This window comes from Cricetulus griseus, chromosome 2 (genome assembly GCF_003668045.3).
Source record: "Cricetulus griseus strain 17A/GY chromosome 2, alternate assembly CriGri-PICRH-1.0, whole genome shotgun sequence".
NCBI lineage: Eukaryota > Metazoa > Chordata > Mammalia > Rodentia > Cricetidae > Cricetulus > Cricetulus griseus.
Window position 1 is genome coordinate 353130431 of NC_048595.1, and position 20675 is coordinate 353151105.

At 35.8% G+C, this 20675-nt stretch overlaps 1 protein-coding gene across 2 annotated transcripts in view; it reads left to right on the top strand.

The window, feature by feature from the left end:
- Positions 1 to 20675, top strand: part of Cdh12 (cadherin 12) — a 265746-nt gene that overhangs the window by 224087 nt on the left and 20984 nt on the right. For both annotated transcript variants that reach the window (XM_027400034.2, XM_035439151.1), the window contains one exon: positions 5153 to 5406. In XM_027400034.2, coding sequence (XP_027255835.2) covers positions 5153 to 5406 — 254 coding nt within the window. The remainder of the gene's footprint in view (positions 1 to 5152; positions 5407 to 20675) is intronic.

Sequence of the window (20675 nt, forward strand, 5' to 3'; positions counted from 1 at the left end):
GAGAGGGAGCTAGGAGAATGAGAAGGGTAGAAGAGGTGGGGTGAGGAGGACATGACGGAGTAAAAAGTTTGAGTTCTTGGAAGAATAGAAGAGGGAAATATAAGAGATACCACAATACAGAGAGCCATTATAAGAGAAATCAGGTGCTAGAGAAATGTGTGTAGATCTACAATGATGACATCCCCTAACAATCTATGCAACAGAGTAGAGGCTACCTTAAATGCCCTCCACTGATAATGTGATTGATGACTGACTTATATGCCATCCTATAGCCTTCACCCAGCAGCTGGTGGAAGTGGAAGAAGGCACCCACAGACAGACAGTGAACTGGAATCCAGGTGCAGAGGAGGAGTGATGAGCATAGGGGTCAAGACCAGGCTGGTGAAACCCACAGAATCAGCTGACCTTAACAAAGTGGAACTCTTGCTTCTCAGACCAATAGCTGGGAAACCAGCATGGGACTGATCCAGACGCCATGAAACTGGGTGTCAGTGAGGAGACCTCGGAAATATACAGGGCCTTTGGAGTAGAATAGTATTTATCCCTAGCACAGGAATTGTCTTTGGGAGCCCATTCCACATGGAGGGATACTCACTGAGCCTAGACATAAGGAGGTGGGCCTATGCCCTATCTCAAAGGACATGACAGACTCTGAAGACCCCTTATGGAAGCCCTCAATCTCACTGGGGAGCACAAAGGGTATAGGATAGGTAAGGTATTAGTTGCGGGGAATAGGGGAGGAGGGGAGGCAGAGGGAACTGGGATTGACATGTAAAATTACCTTGTTTCTAACTTAAATAAAAATGGAAAGAAAATATTTTGCCTGAAATTTTTGTGTATATTTTACATATATGCATATATATATACGTATATTTTTCTGTACTTTTTATCTATCATAAGCACATATGTATTATGCTGAAAAACATGTAAATTTTGTTCAAAGGAAGAATCATACTTCAAATATTCAAGTTTCAGTCTTTTTTTTCTTGCAGGGACATTCTTTCCTGATACAGTAACATCTTTGTTTTACCAAGTCCTTGATCACATTCTATTGAAACATTGATTTGAGTCCTTCCACACTGATTATGAAACATGCACAGTCTCTTACACCTCTTTCCAGACAGAAAATGAGATTACTAATCATGAAACTAAGTCTTTGAAACTGTGATTCTTTTAAAAGCTAACCACTGTCTGAAAGCCTTATCTTTATTGTCCAGGCAGAGTAGTAAGCTTACTCTACAAAATTATGTTCCCAATGTCTTTCTGTCCTGCTTTAGACCCTTATAAATCTGTTTCCAATTCTTTTTCCACAAATGATCTGTTATATTTCAGATAATGACAACTTTCCTGTGTTTCTTGAAATTTGGGACACTCTAATGACTATTGAGACTTGCTCGATTCTGCAAAGCAGAGTCATTTTAAAGCGGGAGGTATTTTTGTGAGAGTGATTGCTTTATTGTGTTGATGAAAATGATGCATGTTCATCATAAAATCTGAAGCAAGAGGAAAAGAGTATGTGAAGGTGGGCAAACACCAGTTATTGTTGTTCAGAATTTTTGTGACTGTATCCCTTATTCAGCACCACTCAAATGGAATTATGGTGGGCATTGGTGCCATGTTTACTATGTCAGAAGATTTTATTTTTTTGTGGTTTAGTTGTTGAGATTTATTTTGGGGTAAATAATTATTTTGTCTGTAATCATATTTGTTTTCTATACCTTTGTCACTGGCTATATGAATCCCTGTGTTTTCATAAATATCCTCTTACAAGATAACCCCATACTATCGTCTTCAGTTTCTTTAAAAACCTCACCAAATTAGGTCATTTTTTCACTCAGATGTCAAATGATTAAGGACCTTACTTATATTTGTATAATTTGTTTTTCTTTAAAGCTCAATACCTTGTTGGTTGACATGCTATTAAATTCACACAAATGTAGGTTGTCCTTGGAGATAAAGTAATAATAATGTTGTTGATGATGACCAAGACCATAATAACATAATGGAGGCAGCTATGAGTTCTTTTTGCTGGGAATATTGATTTTCAAATTCACCAAAAAGTCAGTAATGAAATCCATTAATTTCTACATAATATTATGTAGAAATTGGAACTCTAGAAACCCCAGGAGAGTGACTCACCTGAACACGTTAACAATTTTCACATTCACTGAAGTGAGAAAAATATCTGCACATAATACTCTCCATAGAATTGGAATAACAACAATGTAGAAGGAGAAATTCACTATAATAATATAGCTTGCCAAATTATCTATCTATCTATCTATCTATCTATCTATCTATCTATCTATCTATCTTTTTAGTTTCTCTTTGTGGCCCTGGCTGTAGACCAGGATGGCTCCAAAGTTACAGATCCACCTACCTTTGGCTCCTGATTGCTGGGATTAAAGTCATGTGCTACCACCACCCAGATTTATCCTTCTTTTTTATTTAGGGAGGTATTAAACATAGATATCCTGGTGTGGGATGTTCTTCTGTATATATTTTCTCATATTGTTTGATGAATAAAACACTGATTGTCCAGAAGAAAGGCAGGAAGCATAGGTGAGGCTACCAGAAATGGAGTAACAGGTCCAGACATTCTCCAGTAAGATAAGGCCATGTGGAAATACTTAGATTAAAAAGAATCAGTTAATAAATAAGAGACAGCTAGCCAATGAGAAGCCTGAGCCACCAAGACAAACAGTTTATTGTTAATATAAGCATCACTGTGTTTGTTTGGAACTGAAAGGCTGCAGGACCAAGCAGAAAAAGAACTCCGTCTGCAATATTCCATTTCACTAAGATGGTGATCTCTTATTGCATAGCTTCCTAAGATGTGATTTCCCACCCCCACCCCCCAAAATCTGGCTCTAAGTGACTTATTTCTAGTCAAGGAGGATGTATGTCCTCATCCAAAATTTGCTTTCATCATAATTTCCTTAGCCTTTTATAAACATTCTTAAGATTTAATGCACTGTGAGTAGTGTTGGAAGGTTTTGTTTTTATTTTTTATTTATTGTGCAAGAATTAAGTCCACTCAACTTCACAACAAAATTTCATCACATATAGTTCATTTTCTAAGTGTCTAAACAAATCTTTGTTAATCTATATTTCTTTGAAATGCTAGAACTTTATTGTTATCACTAGCAAATTAAGTCCATTCCCCCCAAATAAAGATTGTGGTACGAAGAGTAAGAGGGTAAATGCAAGCATGGGATGACAGCTGATTCGCTCTGTTCTTACTGATTTGAAGCCTTTTGTAAGGAGTGGTTTTTAAGGATCAGGTCCTTGAAGGATGAACTCTGGCTAGGGTGTTACTGTGTTGTTTCTCTTCAAGTTTTCTCTTCAGGGCTCTGATCATGGCAGGATGTAGGTATTTAGTGGTAATGCAAATCTATAGGTATAAGCAGATTGTTTCCTATCTCTCTATCGATCTATCTATCTGTCTATCTATCTATCTATCTATCTATCTATCTATCTATCTATCTATCTATCTATCCTCAACCACGGAAGTTTTGCCTGCTTTGTTACGGGAGGAGTTCTGAAAAGAAATAGACTAGCCTGTCTTTTAAAGTAATGAATATTAGAAAAGGGAAAGGAATTTAGAAGTCCACTCTCCTCTCTTTGTCTTGGATTTTACATAGCAGTAGGGAGCCGAGTTCTTTCAGATAGGTACAATGCGTATTCAGATAAAAATAAATTAAGGCTTATCTGGAAGAAGTTTTCCTGATTGTACAAATATAGACATTTGAGTATGTAAGAGAAAGCGGGTGGGGGGGGTGAAGAGTTGTGACACACATACCTACATCCTAGGACAACAGCTGAATCTGAAAGCAGTAATGAAGCAAGCATGAGTGATGGAGATGCAACTTGCTTTCTGGAAAAACATACAAATTAAAATCAGTGTTTGTGACATAATATACCACTAGCCACACATCCTATAAAAAGGAAGTTGTGAAACTTCCTCTCTAAAAATTATAATTACATCATTAAGAATTTAAATTGTCTATCTTTTCTTGTACGAATTTTTCCAAGCTAAACAGTCTCATAATTGTAGCAGTTTCCTTTCTCCTGAATATGAGTAATATTTGTCACTTTTACTAGGGAAATTGTTGCCCCTTTGGCTTGGCAGGACTATACTGTGCAGCTGATACTGCTTTTGAACAGTAGATCAACTTGCTTCAGGCTTCCAAGCTCTTGGTTTGTTACTGTGTGTCACAAACCTGGCTTAAACATGAAGATGAGTGTGATAAATCCTACTTGTGATCACAGCAGTAGGGAAGCCAAGGCAGGAGGGTTATCAGTTCAGGGTCAACCTAAGTCACATAATGGAATTCTGTGTCCACTGTCACTCTTCTCAAAAAGTGTCCCAGTGACACAGTAGTACTAGACTTCAATGTTTATAGAGATATAGATATGAAAGAACTGATATGTGGAATTGGGAACAATGTAAACTGAGTACCTGAATGTGCACAAATTACTTCCTTTGTCATGTTCAAGGTCATCCACAACTTAACAATATGTTTGAGGTTATAGTTCTTGGTGATATGTTCTGACTATGCATTCCAGCACACACTGATTTTATATATAATTCTGTGACTGCAACCAACTATAGTTACCATTGTATTTACTTTAAATTTTCATAGTTTGTTGCTAATAAAATACCTGCGCATTCCAGGCATTTAACAGAAAACTATACCAGAGGAAAAATAAGAAAAGCTAATATCTGGCATTCTATGTGCACTTGGAATCTACATAATCAGGCAATCCAATTTCTTTGTTCCTCTATTTTTCCAATCTTTACTTTTGTCCAGTAGATGTCAGTATTGGATTGAAGCAAAATAGCATTTACTTTACTATTTTCACATTGCTTAGGAGAAACTTGAGTTGTCCTGTCCTCTTGATGTGCACATGAAGACTTTGTCAATTCTGTGTTATTTAGGTAATTAACATTATAGTCTACATACAGGTCCCTTTGATCTTTAATATTCTGAAATATTTGCCTGTGCTTCTTCTGCCCGTGTTTATCAATAAGAAAGGATGAAATGTGTAATTATTTGGGAGTAGCAGCTGGGAGATTGCTTAGGAACAGTGTTCATCAGTTCTGCCCAGATCTATATAAATTCAATTCCTCATTTTGTCCTTATAACAGCCTTTGGATTTTGAAACGAAGAAGGCATATACCTTCAAAGTAGAGGCCTCTAACCTCCACCTTGACCACCGATTTCACTCTGCTGGCCCCTTTAAAGACACTGCTACAGTAAAAATCAGCGTGCTGGATGTGGATGAGCCACCAGTGTTCAGTAAGCCACTTTACACCATGGAGGTGTATGAAGACACTCCTGTGGGGACAATCATCGGGGCTGTCACAGCCCAAGACCTAGATGTGGGCAATAGTGCTGTCAGGTAAGAATACCAATTTTTAACATGCATTAGACAAACAAAACTTAACTAAATCAATAGGAGAAAACAAACTCAATTATTGAAAGTGCCACCAAGGAGTAGTAGATCATATGCCACAAAATTTAATGAATTCTTATGAGTGTAATGATGGAGGTATTGCCATAAAAATTCATTATAAACAATTAGCACAAGTCCCTACAATACAATACAAAATGAAACTGATGAATCACTTTTTTTTATAAAAGGGACTAAGCAAAACAACTTAAAATTATTCACAAGATTAGTGGTGGGAGAATTTCAAGACATGAATCACTTAGGGAAGGCGACACAAATTTCCTACCCTTAACATTGTAATCTGGATCAACAACCTTATTTACCTTTTCACACACCAAACATAGTCATTCCAAATAAACATCACCCAAACTCTTAAATGATTCCGTTTCCAACTCAAGAGTCAGACATACAATGTCTCTTATAAATGCCTGCTAAACAGGACATAGGAGTGGGTCCTGATTAGATCCAATCTAGCAAGTTCGTCTCTAACTTTTTGTCTTTGAAACTAAGGAAGTTATGGAATTTGACAATATGTGTCCTGTTATGGATGGACCAGATATTCAATTCCATATATGAAAAGAGAAGGACTTATCAGTGTTTACTGTATAATTCCAAATGCTAGCAGGAGAAAGTTCACACGGTTTGAAGATTTCTTAGGAATGACAATCCTCCAAAGCAGGGCTTCTTCATTTTACAGATCTGCTGAGTCTGGAATCTTCTAGATCAATTGGAATGATACATAACTCATACCACTGCAAAACTAGTGTCTACTGTGTGGCTTTCTGTGTCAACACCACCTATGTACATAGGTGACAACTGTAGAATAGAATTGAACTTCCCAGCTCTGTGTTTTTCTTGGCTTTGTCCACACACTGGAACCATTTCACAAGTAGACATGCCTCCTGCATATCATGAAGTTGAATTATGTTTGCGTTCCTTCTTCAAGAAAAGCATATGCATTTGAGTAAATAATTCAGTGATCTCCTCCTGTTTAAGTAGTCTGGAAGTCTTCCTGAATTTTTCACATTTCTTTGTTTTCATTAATCACAGCAGGGAGTGATTATTCCTCATCATTGCTTTCTGATAGACATGATGAATAAAACCCTTTGTTCATTCCCAAACAAACTTATTTTGTATGTGATCAAAAGAATATCTCTCATAGATTCTTCTGAAATTCATTTTGTAATAGTTCTTTCTTTGAAATATTCAAAGGTTGAAGTATTTAACATTTTATATTCTGATATCACTTTGCTTAACTATCCCATCCTAAATTAATTTGTCTCCTTTTATATGTTTGTATAAACATAGATTCCACTCTAATTCATAATAATGTTGTTCTTATTAAATCTCAGATAAACACCAATTTTTGTATCTTCAAAATTGAAGCTTTTTGTAGAAGAACATTGTGACCTGAAAAGCACTCTTCAAAATTCTCTTCACTTGTATTGGGACCGCTAACATGTCAAATAATATGTGTGTCTGCCTGCCTCCCCCTTCCTCCTTTCCTTCTTTTCTCCCTTTTTTAATGTCACCCATGGAATAGTATTCTAAAGCTTTTCTCTAACAGAAATTATTATTTCTGGAACATTTTGTTGAAAATACATGTTAGTTACATTTGTCCTTTCTCTTTGTCTTTCCAACACTCCCGTGTATGGTTAGCTCATCTCCTTCATATTCATGGCTTCTTCAATAATTTGTTTCTTATTTATCTCTAATGAGTTATCAGATTTGCTTTATCGTTTGTGTTCTACCAAGACAGTATTCAAGGTCACTGGATAATCTCAATAAAGATAGAACCTTGTTCTAAAGTGAACCATTTTTTTTCTCTTCCATCTGACCACTTCTCAGAATCACTCTAAATGTCTATATATTATAGAAATTAAAAACTCCTTCAAGACCCTGGATATCTTTCGGCTAGGGATTTGTTACAAAGGCACCTGTCACTTAGTAACAGTTTGCATTCTTACCATTTCAGTTCTCTATGACAGAGCCCTATAACATTTGGAGCAAGGAACATTTCCATGCCACAGTCAGGAAAATTTCAATTTCACAAGCAAAGTGATAGTAGATGCTACATCTTGGTAATGTCCCCATCCCCATCTGCCAGGTGATCTTCTTGTATTCATAGAACAGTGTAAGGAGCAGCTTCCCTGAAGTCCTTTAAAAACATCAGCTAGCAGGCTGGAGAAATGACTCAGCAGTTTAGAGCAGAGGCATCTCTTCCAGAGTACCTGTGTTCTTTTCCCAAACTGGTGGCTCTCAAGAACCTGAAACTCTATTTCCACAGACTCCAATACATTCTGTGGCATCCTCAGACTCTGTTCATACAAGGCAGACAAAATGAGAATGGGCATGCACACATAGGCATTCAATAAATAAATATTAAAGAAGGATAGTAATCTCTGTTTTAAAGATGTCACCCAGATTCATTATTTCTTCCCCCCAGGCTTCATCTCCTAATTCCATACCTTTACATTCAGTAAAATATTTTGACCTATAAATGTGTGTGTGTACAGATGTGAAGTGTGTGTGTGTGTGTGTGTGTGTGTGTGTGTGTGTGTGTGTGTGTGTGTGTGGTATGTATAAGCACACACACATGCACATGTATGTGTGTATGCATGAGTGTATGTGAACATGCAGAGTCAAGAGAAAGATGCCAAGGAATCTCCCCATTACTGTCTGCCTTAGTTTCTGAGATGCAATTTCTCAGTGGCAGCATGTCTGATTGGTCATACTGTCTTCAACTTGTAAAGAGTTGGGGTTGTGGATATGTATTGCCATACCTGTTTTAATTTTTTGCTGTTGCTTTTATTTTGCCCTTTGTTTATTTATGCCAAATGGATGATGGGATCTCAGCTCAGGTTCTCTGGCTTGTGAAACAAGCACACTTATGAGCTGAGCCATCGCTCCAGTACATAAGTATATGAATTTTGAAATGTTACACTCAATCAATCACAATCCTTCCCTCTTCACATCCTGAAGCAGACTTTTTTATGCCACCAGCCCCCAAATCATGATTCCGAGACTTATTATTAATTATGAAAGGTCAGCCTTAGCTTAGGCTTGTTTCTACCTAGCTCTTAAAACTTAAAGTATCCTGTTTGTATTAGTTTAGAGGCTGCCAGGTGGCTCATGGGTTTTATTTCTTTTTCTACACATCCTGCTTCTTCTGCATCTGTCAGGCAACTCTGACTTTCTTCTTCATTGAGACTTATCTGTCCAAAGAGTTCCCACCTCACCTCTTCCTGTATTAAACCAATCACAGTGACACATCTTTACACAGTGTAGATGGAATATTCCCCCACCACATCTAGTAAAAACATCAGACACAGATGGAGCTAATTGATCCCTGTGAGGAGTTGTCAAAAGACAAACTTATTCTTGAATGACATGAAAACTTAGATGCATTTCCTTGGTATAAACAATTAAGTTGAATTATATCTGTTGATAAAACATGGGCCCTGAGTCATGTTTTTTTATGTAAAAATATGCTTATTTATGAATAATAGTAAAAAATCTTCTTAAAAGTATTAAATGGAAAATAATTTCTTGTTGGTCAGTTTTCTCTTTATGTGTTTTATTTTCCTGTCTTTTTGAAGCATTTGGTAATAATTAAGCTTTATGATCATCATTATCATCATTATTTGTCATCATAATCATCCTTACTTATTAGGTCAATAACTCTAAATGGAATCTCTTTATCCAGACCCAATCTAGTTCCAATAGAAAGTTTCACTTTGGTTTAATGTTCAGCATATAAAACACAAGTGGCCTTTACACTCCTCTCCATCACCAGCCCAGCAGTGCTCATTTCTTCCTACTTTTACTTGGGGCTTGCCACTAGCTAACCATAGATATCTGGAGGTCTGTTCGATGGACAGGAAGTGAGATAGCTGCATAGAAACAGGATATAAGTAGGTAGAAATAGGAAGACACTCTCTTGTCTGCTGAGACATTAAGGAGGTAATGTGTGGCCATGGCAAGCTCCATTATCTGACCCTCAGACAGGTATTATTTGTATAAACAAGATATCATCACATTTATCTAACCATAGATTTCTGGAGTGCTGTACACAAAGACAGGAACTGAGGTAGCTGGGCAGAAATAGGATATAAGCAGGGTTAAACAGGAACTCACTCTCTTGTCTGATGAGATGATAAGGAGGTAAGATGTGGCTGCAGATTGCTCCTTCTCTGACCCTCAGACAAGCTTTATTTGTACAAAAAAGATATCACTACAATGTGACTTTTGGCTGGCATCAGAAGCTTATTAGTTAGAAAATATGCTATTTCCCATGGGCTTTATCAGAACTGTCTCAGGGCTCTCAAGGAGACTGAAACAAGCCAGCTTGAAATGTAATGTCTTATAAGTCAGAATAGACTCCCAATGGAAACTGAGTCACTCTTGGTCTCCCACACATTTTACTGCTTTGGCAACTTAAGATGAAGATCCTCTAATGAGGCAGAGCTGCTCCTCCCATGGCATCTGTGATTCAGAAAAAGAGCCAGAAGGGACCTTGAAAAAGGCATACCAATCAAAGTCAGGCACCCATGATCCTTTTTCTTCAGCCCTTCCCTAATTCCTAATACTCTATCCATCTATGAATTCACAAGTGGATAACTCCAATGATGAATCTTTAAAGTTTATGATACATTCATCTTTCACCATCATATGAGCTGGCAAGTAAGTAGTTAGTATATAGGCCTAGAGAGAACAATATTAAACTCAAACTATAAGCTGGTCCAGTTTCCCACCTCAGATATATAGCTTTGGTGGTTCACTTTGTTTTTTGAAGTTCCTAGAAAAAAGATATTTAGTGAGTTATATAGACATAGGAAAAGTATATCAATTAATAATGACTGCCATATCTAATAAACTACACATTTTAGCAAAGTGTAGAAATGTAAGCACAGCAAACAAAGAACAGAATTTTAGAACAGAAGAAGAGACCTGGTTTACCAAACATCTCCCTAAAGTTGCTTATATAAGTGACTTATTCAATGGGGGAAAACAAATATTGGAAAAATAGTCATAGTTTTTCATATGCTGATGAGATTTTCATGAGGCTGAAAATAGGGAAGACCTGTGACAGAATACATTCATTATATTCTTTCTCCTTCCACGAACTGTGCACATGATTTAATTTGTTGTTTTACTATTAGTATATCAGATCCACAAGAGGAGTTTTATCTATACGTTGCTTCTGATAGAATCCACACATATCAAATATAACCTAACATGTCATTTGAATAAAGAGACTTCATTAAATGAATGCCATGATTTGTGTTAATATTTCACCTACCTAGTAGAAAAAGTAGTTTGCTTTATTTTGTATTTTAAACTTACATATTATTTGAAGTTTTAAGTATTTTTCCTGCATGTGTGTTCATCATCTGTATGAATGCCACTTGTAATGGCTAGAAGAAGGCTCATCCCAATATGAAGTCATGAGTGATTGTGAGCTACCACTTAGATGGTAAGAACTGACGCAGAGTCCTCTACAAGAGCAACAAATGAACTTAACCACTGAGTCTTCCCTCCAGTTATGAGTGTTTTTACAAAGATAGAAAAGTATTAGAAAAATATCGACTTCAATATTGCAACTCGGATTTATGTAAACAATTAAGATTATCTCTAGCTTAGTAATTACTCCCAGGAAAACCACAATTGTGATTTCCATGGGTATATAATATAAAGTATATTTTTTCTTTCTTTCTTTCTTTCTTTCTTTCTTTCTTTCTTTCTTTCTTTCTTTCTTTCTTTCAGCGGGCTCTGTTTACATAGTCTTGGATGTCCTGAAAATCATCTTGTAGATTAGGCTGGCTCTGAAGTCACAGAGATCCTCCTGCCTCTGCCTCCCTGTGCTGCTGCTAGGATTAAAGACACTCACCACCATGCATACCTCTCTTATACATTTAGATTTTTATTTATGTTTGAGATTACAATATAATTACCACATTTCTCCATTACTTTTCCTAACTGCAAAACCTCCCCTAAACTCCTTTTAGCTCTCTTTCAAATCATTACCTCTTTCTGCAGTAATTCTTTTTACATGCATATATGTATGTGCATATACATACATATTTTTAAATACGTGAATACAACTACTCAGTCTATATGATGCTATTCATATGTATGTTTTCAGGGCTGACCATTTGGTGTTGAATAACTAGTTGGTATACTCATCCCTAGAGAAGACTAATTCTGCTCTCAGCATTTCTTGTTTGCCTATAGTCCTTTGGGTATTGGTGAGGCCTCTTGGATATTTTGATGGATCTAAGATCATCATATTAAATTTTACATTATAAATACTATAGAAAAGAGATACATATATATTGTGCTCAAAAATATATCATATCATCTTAATAGCATTTTATTTGTCTCATGACTGTTTCCTTTTTAATACCTATTTAAATCATCAGGGTTTTAAAGCAAGTGGCAAAAATATTTTCTCACATGTAATAGTAGAGAATAGTATATGAAAAACTTTGTAGACTACAATCTAGAAAAGTAGACTCTGTAAGGATGAATTTTTAATGCTTACACTGAGAAAACTGTATTTTGGTTTCTATGACAGAAACTATTATTCCTGGATTGTTTCATTAATTATAAATAAAGCTAACCACTTCCATTTAACAACAGTTTGAACGGAATCCACTAGAACATATATTAATTATTCTTAGGTCATTTAAAAAGGTACAGGAAATAAACTCACTGAACTTAAACAGCTAAAGTGAAAAGAGAGGTACTGTGGATAATTGTTGGTCATTGTGAGAAAAGGAAGGTAGAGTTTAGGATGAAGGACCTCAAAGGCACTCAAGGAAAAGTAAGACATTAAGACAACTTGTAATACAGTAACTGCAGCAGTAACTGAATGTGTTATACTCTGGGGTAGTTTGCTCTGTTGGACATGTCACTGCTATGCTATACTTAGTGTTTAATACCCACGAGAGAATTATTGTTCTGTGTTGGTTTTTACATGAAGTCTACTTGCAAATGTACTAATGGCATTTAGTTTCTATTAGCTATGTTTATGGATACTAAAGAACAGAGATATTCCTTTACTCAAATAAATAAAATTCTAAGAAAATGAGGGTTGATCAGAAGATAGTTTGCTAAGATTATGTGTGTAGCATAAAACCCACCAATGTAAAAGCATTCACATGGTTGATAAGAGATTCTAGGCAGCTTGCTTGAGTGCAGATTTTCTCTATTTTTGTTGCTCAAGTGTGATTAATTTCAGATCTGATAGGAGGAGCTGAGTGGTTGATTGATCCTCAGCTACTCAGTGTTGATTGTGAATCAGAGGAACAGGGGTGATTCTAATACAGTGATAATGGAAAAGCTTGTGTGAACAGTACAAATTTTCTGGATCTTCTTTGAATGCTGTGTAAACTATGGGCTCACAACTTATCCTGGAGTATGATTTTGTGTGGGTTTGCCAGCATCTTGTGCATTTCCTAACTAAGCCTACATACAGAGTATGTGACAGAGGCAGCCTCAAGATTGCTGATAGTGTTGGCAGGTGATGTTCTAGGGATGCAGCAAATTTGCACACACAAATGCACACACTAGAGTAGGCCTTACACCAATTAAATGACTAAGAATTTAATTAATATTGTTGATAACTGACAATCATTATAAAATGACTTCATAATATCTAATTTGTATTGGTTACAAAGAAACAAGTTTTTTTTTCAGATTTTCTTGAATATCAACCTGACCTTAATTTAAAGAGGGACCAGCAATTTTTATGGTATCAAATTATGGTTTTAGTAAGAATAGTGATATTTTTGAACAAAAAATTTTTAGGTTCCTAGGTAACACTCATGATTCATTTGCTACTTAAATTTTTTTGGAGTCTACATTATTACTTTTCTGTTGCTGTGTTAAAACACCATGATCAAAATCAACTTATAGAAAAAGAAGAATTTATTTTGGTTTATGGGTCCAGAGGGATAAGAGTTCTATCATGCTAGGAATACATGGCAGCAGAAAGAGAAATCTGAGGTCTCACATCCTCCAGAGTAAACATGAATTAGAAAGAGGAAATTAGAAAGAGGAAAAGAATGAGGCCAGATGCCACTAAAACCTATCTCCAGTGATGTAAATTCTCCATCAAGGCCACACCTCCTAAAACTTACCAACAATGCCACCACTGTTGACAAACTATTCAAATGCCTGGATCTATATAGAACATTCTTATTCAAACATCCACAGGGTGCTTATCTGAAATTTAAGGTGCATTATGTTTCTGTTTTAAACTCATAATGTTCAGCAGCTCACTAAATAAATGACTATTGTATCAATAGAGACAATAAAATTATACAATGGCGATGTTTTAAAATATGGTATCTTTGGGGTCTAGTACATACTTGAAAGTATTTAAATTCTTTATACACATTTATATGATATAACCTTGGCAGAAACCTAACTAAATCTGAAAAATGTCAAGTTTCACTGAAAATTATACCACTTGTCAAGTTGGAATAAAAACCAAAATATATGTTCTGGTTTTTAAGTATGTCTTTTAACTTCTTAAAAGACTAAGGTAAGCTAATTGTTTATGGCATGATTCAACTGCATCATGATGCAAGCCTATATAAATTTTGATTAATTTTGATGAAGATTAAAACTAGAAAACCAAGCTTTTAATTTTCAAACAATTTCATTCTATCCTATTGGCGGATTCAGTGTCCAAATCATTTACTTTTGAGGTTATCCCGCTATTACTCATGCCAACCCATTCTCACCACCAGACAAAAGTTATTCCAGGTCATTATAGCCCAAATCATTTATCCAAATTGATTGCATCTATGTTTTACCATCAGAAAATTCAGCTTATTGACCCTGCCTTGAGGCATCAAGGAACATAATTAACAGTTTCTTCCCTTCACTGTGTAATTAGTAAATTGTTTTTGTACAAAGGTCTTATTCCCAAGATTACTTGAATTTTTTATCCACGCATGAGTACATGCAGTTTAAAAATCTTTCATTGTAATATTGTGGTATTGGTTAATTTAAGTGTTTTTGTTTTTTTTGAGACAGAGTTTCTCTGTGGCTTTGGAGGCTGTCCTGAAACTAGCTCTTGTAGACCAGGCTGGTCTCGAACTCACAGAGATATGCCTGCCTCTCCCTCCCAAGTGCTGGGATTAAAGGGGTGTATAATATACATGCCATAATATTTGTTTATTGCTGTGACCAAATACTCAACAGAAATAACTAAGGGGTTCCATATTTATACTGCCTAACAGTTCAGAAGGTGAATTCAATGCTTGTTTGCTCTCATGAATTTGGAATGGTATTTGCTGTAGAATTATAACATGGAAAAGGATCTTCACCTCTCTGTGTACAGGATTCAAAGTAGTGCATAGGAAGTAGCTGTGGCAAGAAATAACCCCCCAAAGCATGCTTTCAGTGACCTAATTCCAGCAACTCCTATCAGTACCACTTCTCAATGAAGTCCTCATAGTGAAAATACAGTGATTAATCCACTTGTTGAATATGATGTTTTTGTTCTAATTATCTCTCACTGTTCCTCATGTGAGCCTTATTTATCTTCTATGTTGTGCTTATTGCAATCATATGAAAAATTAGAATTATTGGTGACATGATATTATAAGAGTTCATTTGTGATATTGCAGAATATTATAAGAATTAGTTTTCAGCAGACAGCTAAAGTAATAAATTCTTCATGCAAGTGCTTCCATTACAACCATGGAGTTAGAAAATTGAGGCTAATTTTAAGGTATAAATTTACTACCTAGTAGAAAAATTCCATAGTAGCAATACAAACTTATTTAGATGAGAAAAGAGAGCAATAGAGAGTAAATAATGATTAAGCTTTATTTCGAATAAGCTTTGGATATTTCACAGTTTTCAATATATATGAAAATGTCGAGACAAAATGGCAACATTCCATCTGAATATGAGACCATGGCTTGGGAGTGAGTAAGTAAAAGCAGCAATGATCTATTCCAAAGGACATTTATTTTATTTCAGTGGAGTATTCTAAGCAAGCAATCTGCAGTGTTCCTTTCAAATTTGTTAAATACTAATTTATGAAAATCATGAATTGCCACAATTCAACTGCGATGTGGATATTGTTAATGAAAACAGTCAAATATTGTGGTTGTAAAATATGGAAAGGACAGTGTTCCCACTGATGAATGCTCATCATAGAAACTGAATTTCCTGTATATTTCCACTAAAGAAGATATATTGGCTTACATATCATAACTAGAAACCATGTTAGCATCAGTTACTTAGAGACAACCCAGATGAATCAAATGAGCACTATGATTCTGTAAGAAAAGCAATAGGTGCTTTTTAGGTGGAATGAGAAATGTCCATGGGCTATCATGACACAGGAATATTTAAAGTTTGACTAACTAAAAGCCGGAGTTCTAAACCTAAAAGAGGAGAATATAATGACATGAGGTGATACTTACGTATAAACAAAACGTTCAGGAATTTTACATGAAAGTAAGTTGCAGTTAGGTGATCCTATAGATTGAAGCTAGACTGTAGCACCCAAAGTAAGACAGGTAAGGGTTAACTCTGAAAATTCTAGTCACTGGAAATAGCATCAATAATCTAGAATTATATAATTCTGCAACTATCCTGTTATTTGAGTTTTTTTCTTGTCAATACTACTCATATATTTTGATTCTAGCAAATATTACAGTTCAAAAAATGAACATTCTTTTTAGTACTGCTTTCAAAGTGTCCACCTTTCGAAGTGGCAAGATACAAGATTAATTAAAAAACTCAGTAGCCCTACTATATACAGAAGACACACAGGCTGAGAAAGAATCAGAGAGGGTGAAGAGGACAAGATCTCCTGAGCAAATTGGGACCATGGGGGTAGGGGAGCGGGAGCTAGGAGAAATAGATGGGGAGAAGAGGAGGGAAGAGGAGGACAGGAGGAAGCAGGAAGTTTGAGTCGGGGAGAGAATAAAGGAGAGCAACAAAAGAGGTATCATAATAGAGGGAGCCATTGTAGGTTTAAAGAGAAATATGGCATTAGGGAAATGTCCAGAGATCTACATGGATGACACCAACTAACAATCTAAGCAATAATGGGGAGGCTACCTTAAATGCCCCTCTCCAATAATGAGATTGATGACTACATTTATGCCATCCTAGAGCCTTCATCAAGTAGCTGATGGAAGCAGAAGCAGACACCCATAGCTATATACTGAACTGAACTGCTGGAATACAGTTGCAGAAAGGGAGAAGTGATGAACAAAGGGTTCAAGACCAGGCTGGTGAAACCTCAGAAACAGCTGACCTTAACAAGGTGTAGCTCATGGACCCCAGACTGATAGCTGGGAAACCAGCATAGGACTAATCCAGACACCTGAATGTGGGTGTCAGTGAGAAGGCCTTGGCAATCCATGTGGCCTCTGGTAGTAGATCAGTATTTATCCTGAGTACATGAATGGATTTTGGGAGACCATTACACATAGAGGGATACTCTCTCATCCTAGACACAAGAAGGGGGGGTGGTTCTAGACCCTTCTCCAAATTATATGATAGACTTTGAAGATCCCCTATGGACGGTCCCACCCTCACTGGGGATTAGGAAGTGAATGGGAAAGGGGACTATTGTGGAACAGTGGAGGAGAGGAGGTATAGGGGACTGGGATTGGCATATGAAACAAACTTGTTTCTAATTTAAATAAAAAATAGAAAAAAATGGGCATTGTTGAACATTGATAATTTTGTCAGACAGACACTTCAGTGAGTTACATAAAGGGAACAGGTAAAGACTAGAACCTGGGAGTAAGCCCACAGCTGTAAACTTGATCATCTGTGAGACGATGCTATGTTTGTTGAGCTGAGCAAAAAGTTGAGTTAAGCCATAGTGCAGCTTGTAATAATTATGCTTCCCAGATATCATCCAGAGAAAGAAGTATCAAATCTCACCAAGAGATATACATAAAAGTTGGGAGGTATTAAACAGTGAAGAGGCAAAAGACACTGTGTTTTAAAGAGCCCGGGTCTTTGTTCTCATAGTTTAACCCCCAAGTTGAAAACTTCGAAGTTTCATGAGTGATGTTTGTCCTGCTGCTTCTTTCAATTGAATGTTGATGTTTACCACACCTTAATGCTTGAATTAAGCATACATTTGTGACATGGAGATTATTTTTTCATCAATCAACAAATTATATAAACACTAATAAATCAACTTGTATGGTTATGGAATATATAAAGGAAAGATGGTAGAAATAGAAAGTACATCTGTAAATTAGAATAATAATAATTGGATACTTAAGCAAATTATTTATCTCATTTCATTTTTATAACATCCTGTATTGCATATCAAACTCAGTTAATGTTACAGTTTTTTCTACATTGCATAGGAGACAATTAAAATAGGCATGGAAAGGAAAAACACTATCAATAATTATACCGGAGGTGAAGAAAATTAATGTTTCCTATGCTACTTTTCTTTGAAATCAAAATTATATCACACTACTAATGTGATTGCTGCATCAAACTAAGAGATGAAACTTATGTAAAAAGATGGGTAGATATTTTATTCTGCTTAATGTATTTATACCTGTACTTAAGAAAAATTAGAGAACATTAAATTATGCAATTTAATTTTATTTCTACATTTGGTGCTATGGATTGAGTCTAGGGCATTGTGAACTCTAAAAATGTGTTATTCTACCTTGGGAAATTCCCAGAAGAACCAATTACTTTATATAGCTATCATGTAAAGTTTTTTTTTAATTTTTAGTTGTTTTCTCATACAGGAATAGAATTACAATTAATTGTATCTTATATGGGTGCTTATTCACTGAATAAAGTGAAATTTCTATTTGGTCACAATCATGGGATGTTCTCTGAAAGAACAGATAACAAAATGTCAATTTTATATATAATTAGGTGACTCAAGATTTATGGAGGACTAATTTTTTTCTATTTAAATTGAAAAAGTTGTCAGCAGATCAGAAGAAGCTGATGGCCCTAAATAAGATAATATGCATTTTTGTGTGTGTTCACATATGCATTGCTGTGCATGTCCACAGGTGTGTGGGGCAGTAAGATGATAGCTCACACCTTCAAACAAGAGGCAAGAAGCAGAGAGAGAACTTGGAATGACATGTGACTGTTGAAACCTGAAAGTCCAACCAGAGTGACAAACTTAATCAAGACCACATCTCCTAAACAAACCCAAACAACGCTACCAATTGGAGACCAAAATATTCAAATATCCAAGTTTTTGGAGAACATCTCATTCAAAAGACAAATCTACTTAAGATATTATATGAACAGTTTGTATTTGAAAAGAAAACTGTAACAATAAGTGAAGGACAATAAAATTCATATTTGGCACAATATGAAAATATTGTAGGAGCTAAGAAATTATTCCTGATATTAGTCATTTGCTAGACAAACTCTTTTACATCTTATGCACCTACATAGAATACAAGTCTTTGCTGTTTACCTGAGACATGCATGAATACAGACTTAATTCGTCATTCTGTACCCCTGTGCACTACAGCATAGCAAGTCACTTTCACTTCTGTATCTTTACCAAATCCTAATTAGTTAGTGAGTGTTTGCATTTTCTCTCCTTTGGGCTGCATACCCCTTCTTAATATTCACCAATCCTCAAAACTCCTTGAATCAAATGCGGCCTTGCTATCCAGGCTATTCTGTCTTTTGGATGAATCTGGAAGGAAAAAAAAAAATGCTTACCTATCATTGTTGTCTTGTTTGAATGTTCGACAAGTGCCTTTCAAAGCAATAGATGTTTATTCCCCTTAAGAATGAGTCACTTGTCACGTATAGCCTCAACTCCTTATTATACTATGCAAACTATCCAGGAACTAAATCACTTTGGCATTGTGCCACTCTCTTATTTCTTTGACAATAGCTAACTGTCTAACTTTTCTATAGCTCATTCCTAGGGTTTCTACTAATGTAGCTTCCTGAAATAAGTACTTTCTCTCATCTGTGATTGCTAGTCTTTGCCTGGACCATTTCTATACAGCTTTCTAGTGCCTTCCAATCATCTGCTGCAGGGAGATTTTCTTCTTCAAGCATTAGATTTCATACAAGGTATTTTTCCTTGGCACTATTGCAAGGCTTTTTCTGGTCATATATCAGGTGGTGAGATCATCTGTAGATAAGTGTCTCTGCACATCATCATGGGTGAGCATTATATTTCATGTTACACAGTTACCTCTAGCATGGTGTTTAGTGTGCAGTCGATTCTTGACAATTATGCAGTGAACATAGTCCTCATCAATGGTGCCTCATAAAATATTAGCTAATAATGATACTGGCTGTAATTTCCTTTTTGAGTTAGACACATATTTGGTTGAATAGAGGTGCCAAGAAAAAGAAAATTGTGATAAAACATTGTGCTATTTAGAAAAGGGCTTGAAACAGAAAATGTAAAAGTACTCCTTAACTTTTAAAAGCACCATAACTGTTTTTGTATTTGAGCGATGTGTTCCCAAAGTGCTGTTACACTGAAGTTATGAGACTCCAATACTTTCCTACATCATAAATCAGAAGCTAAGATATCAAAAGCAGATTAACAGCATGTCTCATACCTTGCAACAATAACAATAACTTCTTGTTGTGAGATCCGTTACTAAATGATATTGACATGTCATTTATAAAGGCAAACAGGATTTGATCTCTCAGTGCAATGAGAGGAATCATGGGAGTTTTATATACAACTTCTCAAATCTATAGCCTGATAACCAATTTTTCAAGATTAAAATAATTACTCATTTGTGGCATGGAAATGTTCAGTGGGTCAAGTGAAAAATATCATTTGCCTTGCCCACTATTTTTAATAACTTCTATGGGGCTCATATGGTACAAAAGCCTTGGAAGTATATGCCATATTATGCCACCTTGTTATCACAGTAGCTTTCCAATAAAATATTCCATTTCAAGTTGTAAGTGCAAAATAGTGATGTTTATGTGACAAATACTGATAAACTGGTCCATAATCCCAGATTTTCCTTTTCATATTCAGAGCTTTGTTTTCTTCATATCGTGTATAGAGGAACAATAACGGTCAATGTGGACAGTTATGGGGATGAGGAAATATAAATAAGTCATGGAAACAGGGTTAGCTTTTAACGTTTTAAAATTCCTGGTCTGAGTATGTGTAGCTCAGTGCCAGCGCTTTTTTATAACATGCTCAAAGCTCTAGGATCTTAACCCAACACTGTAAAAAA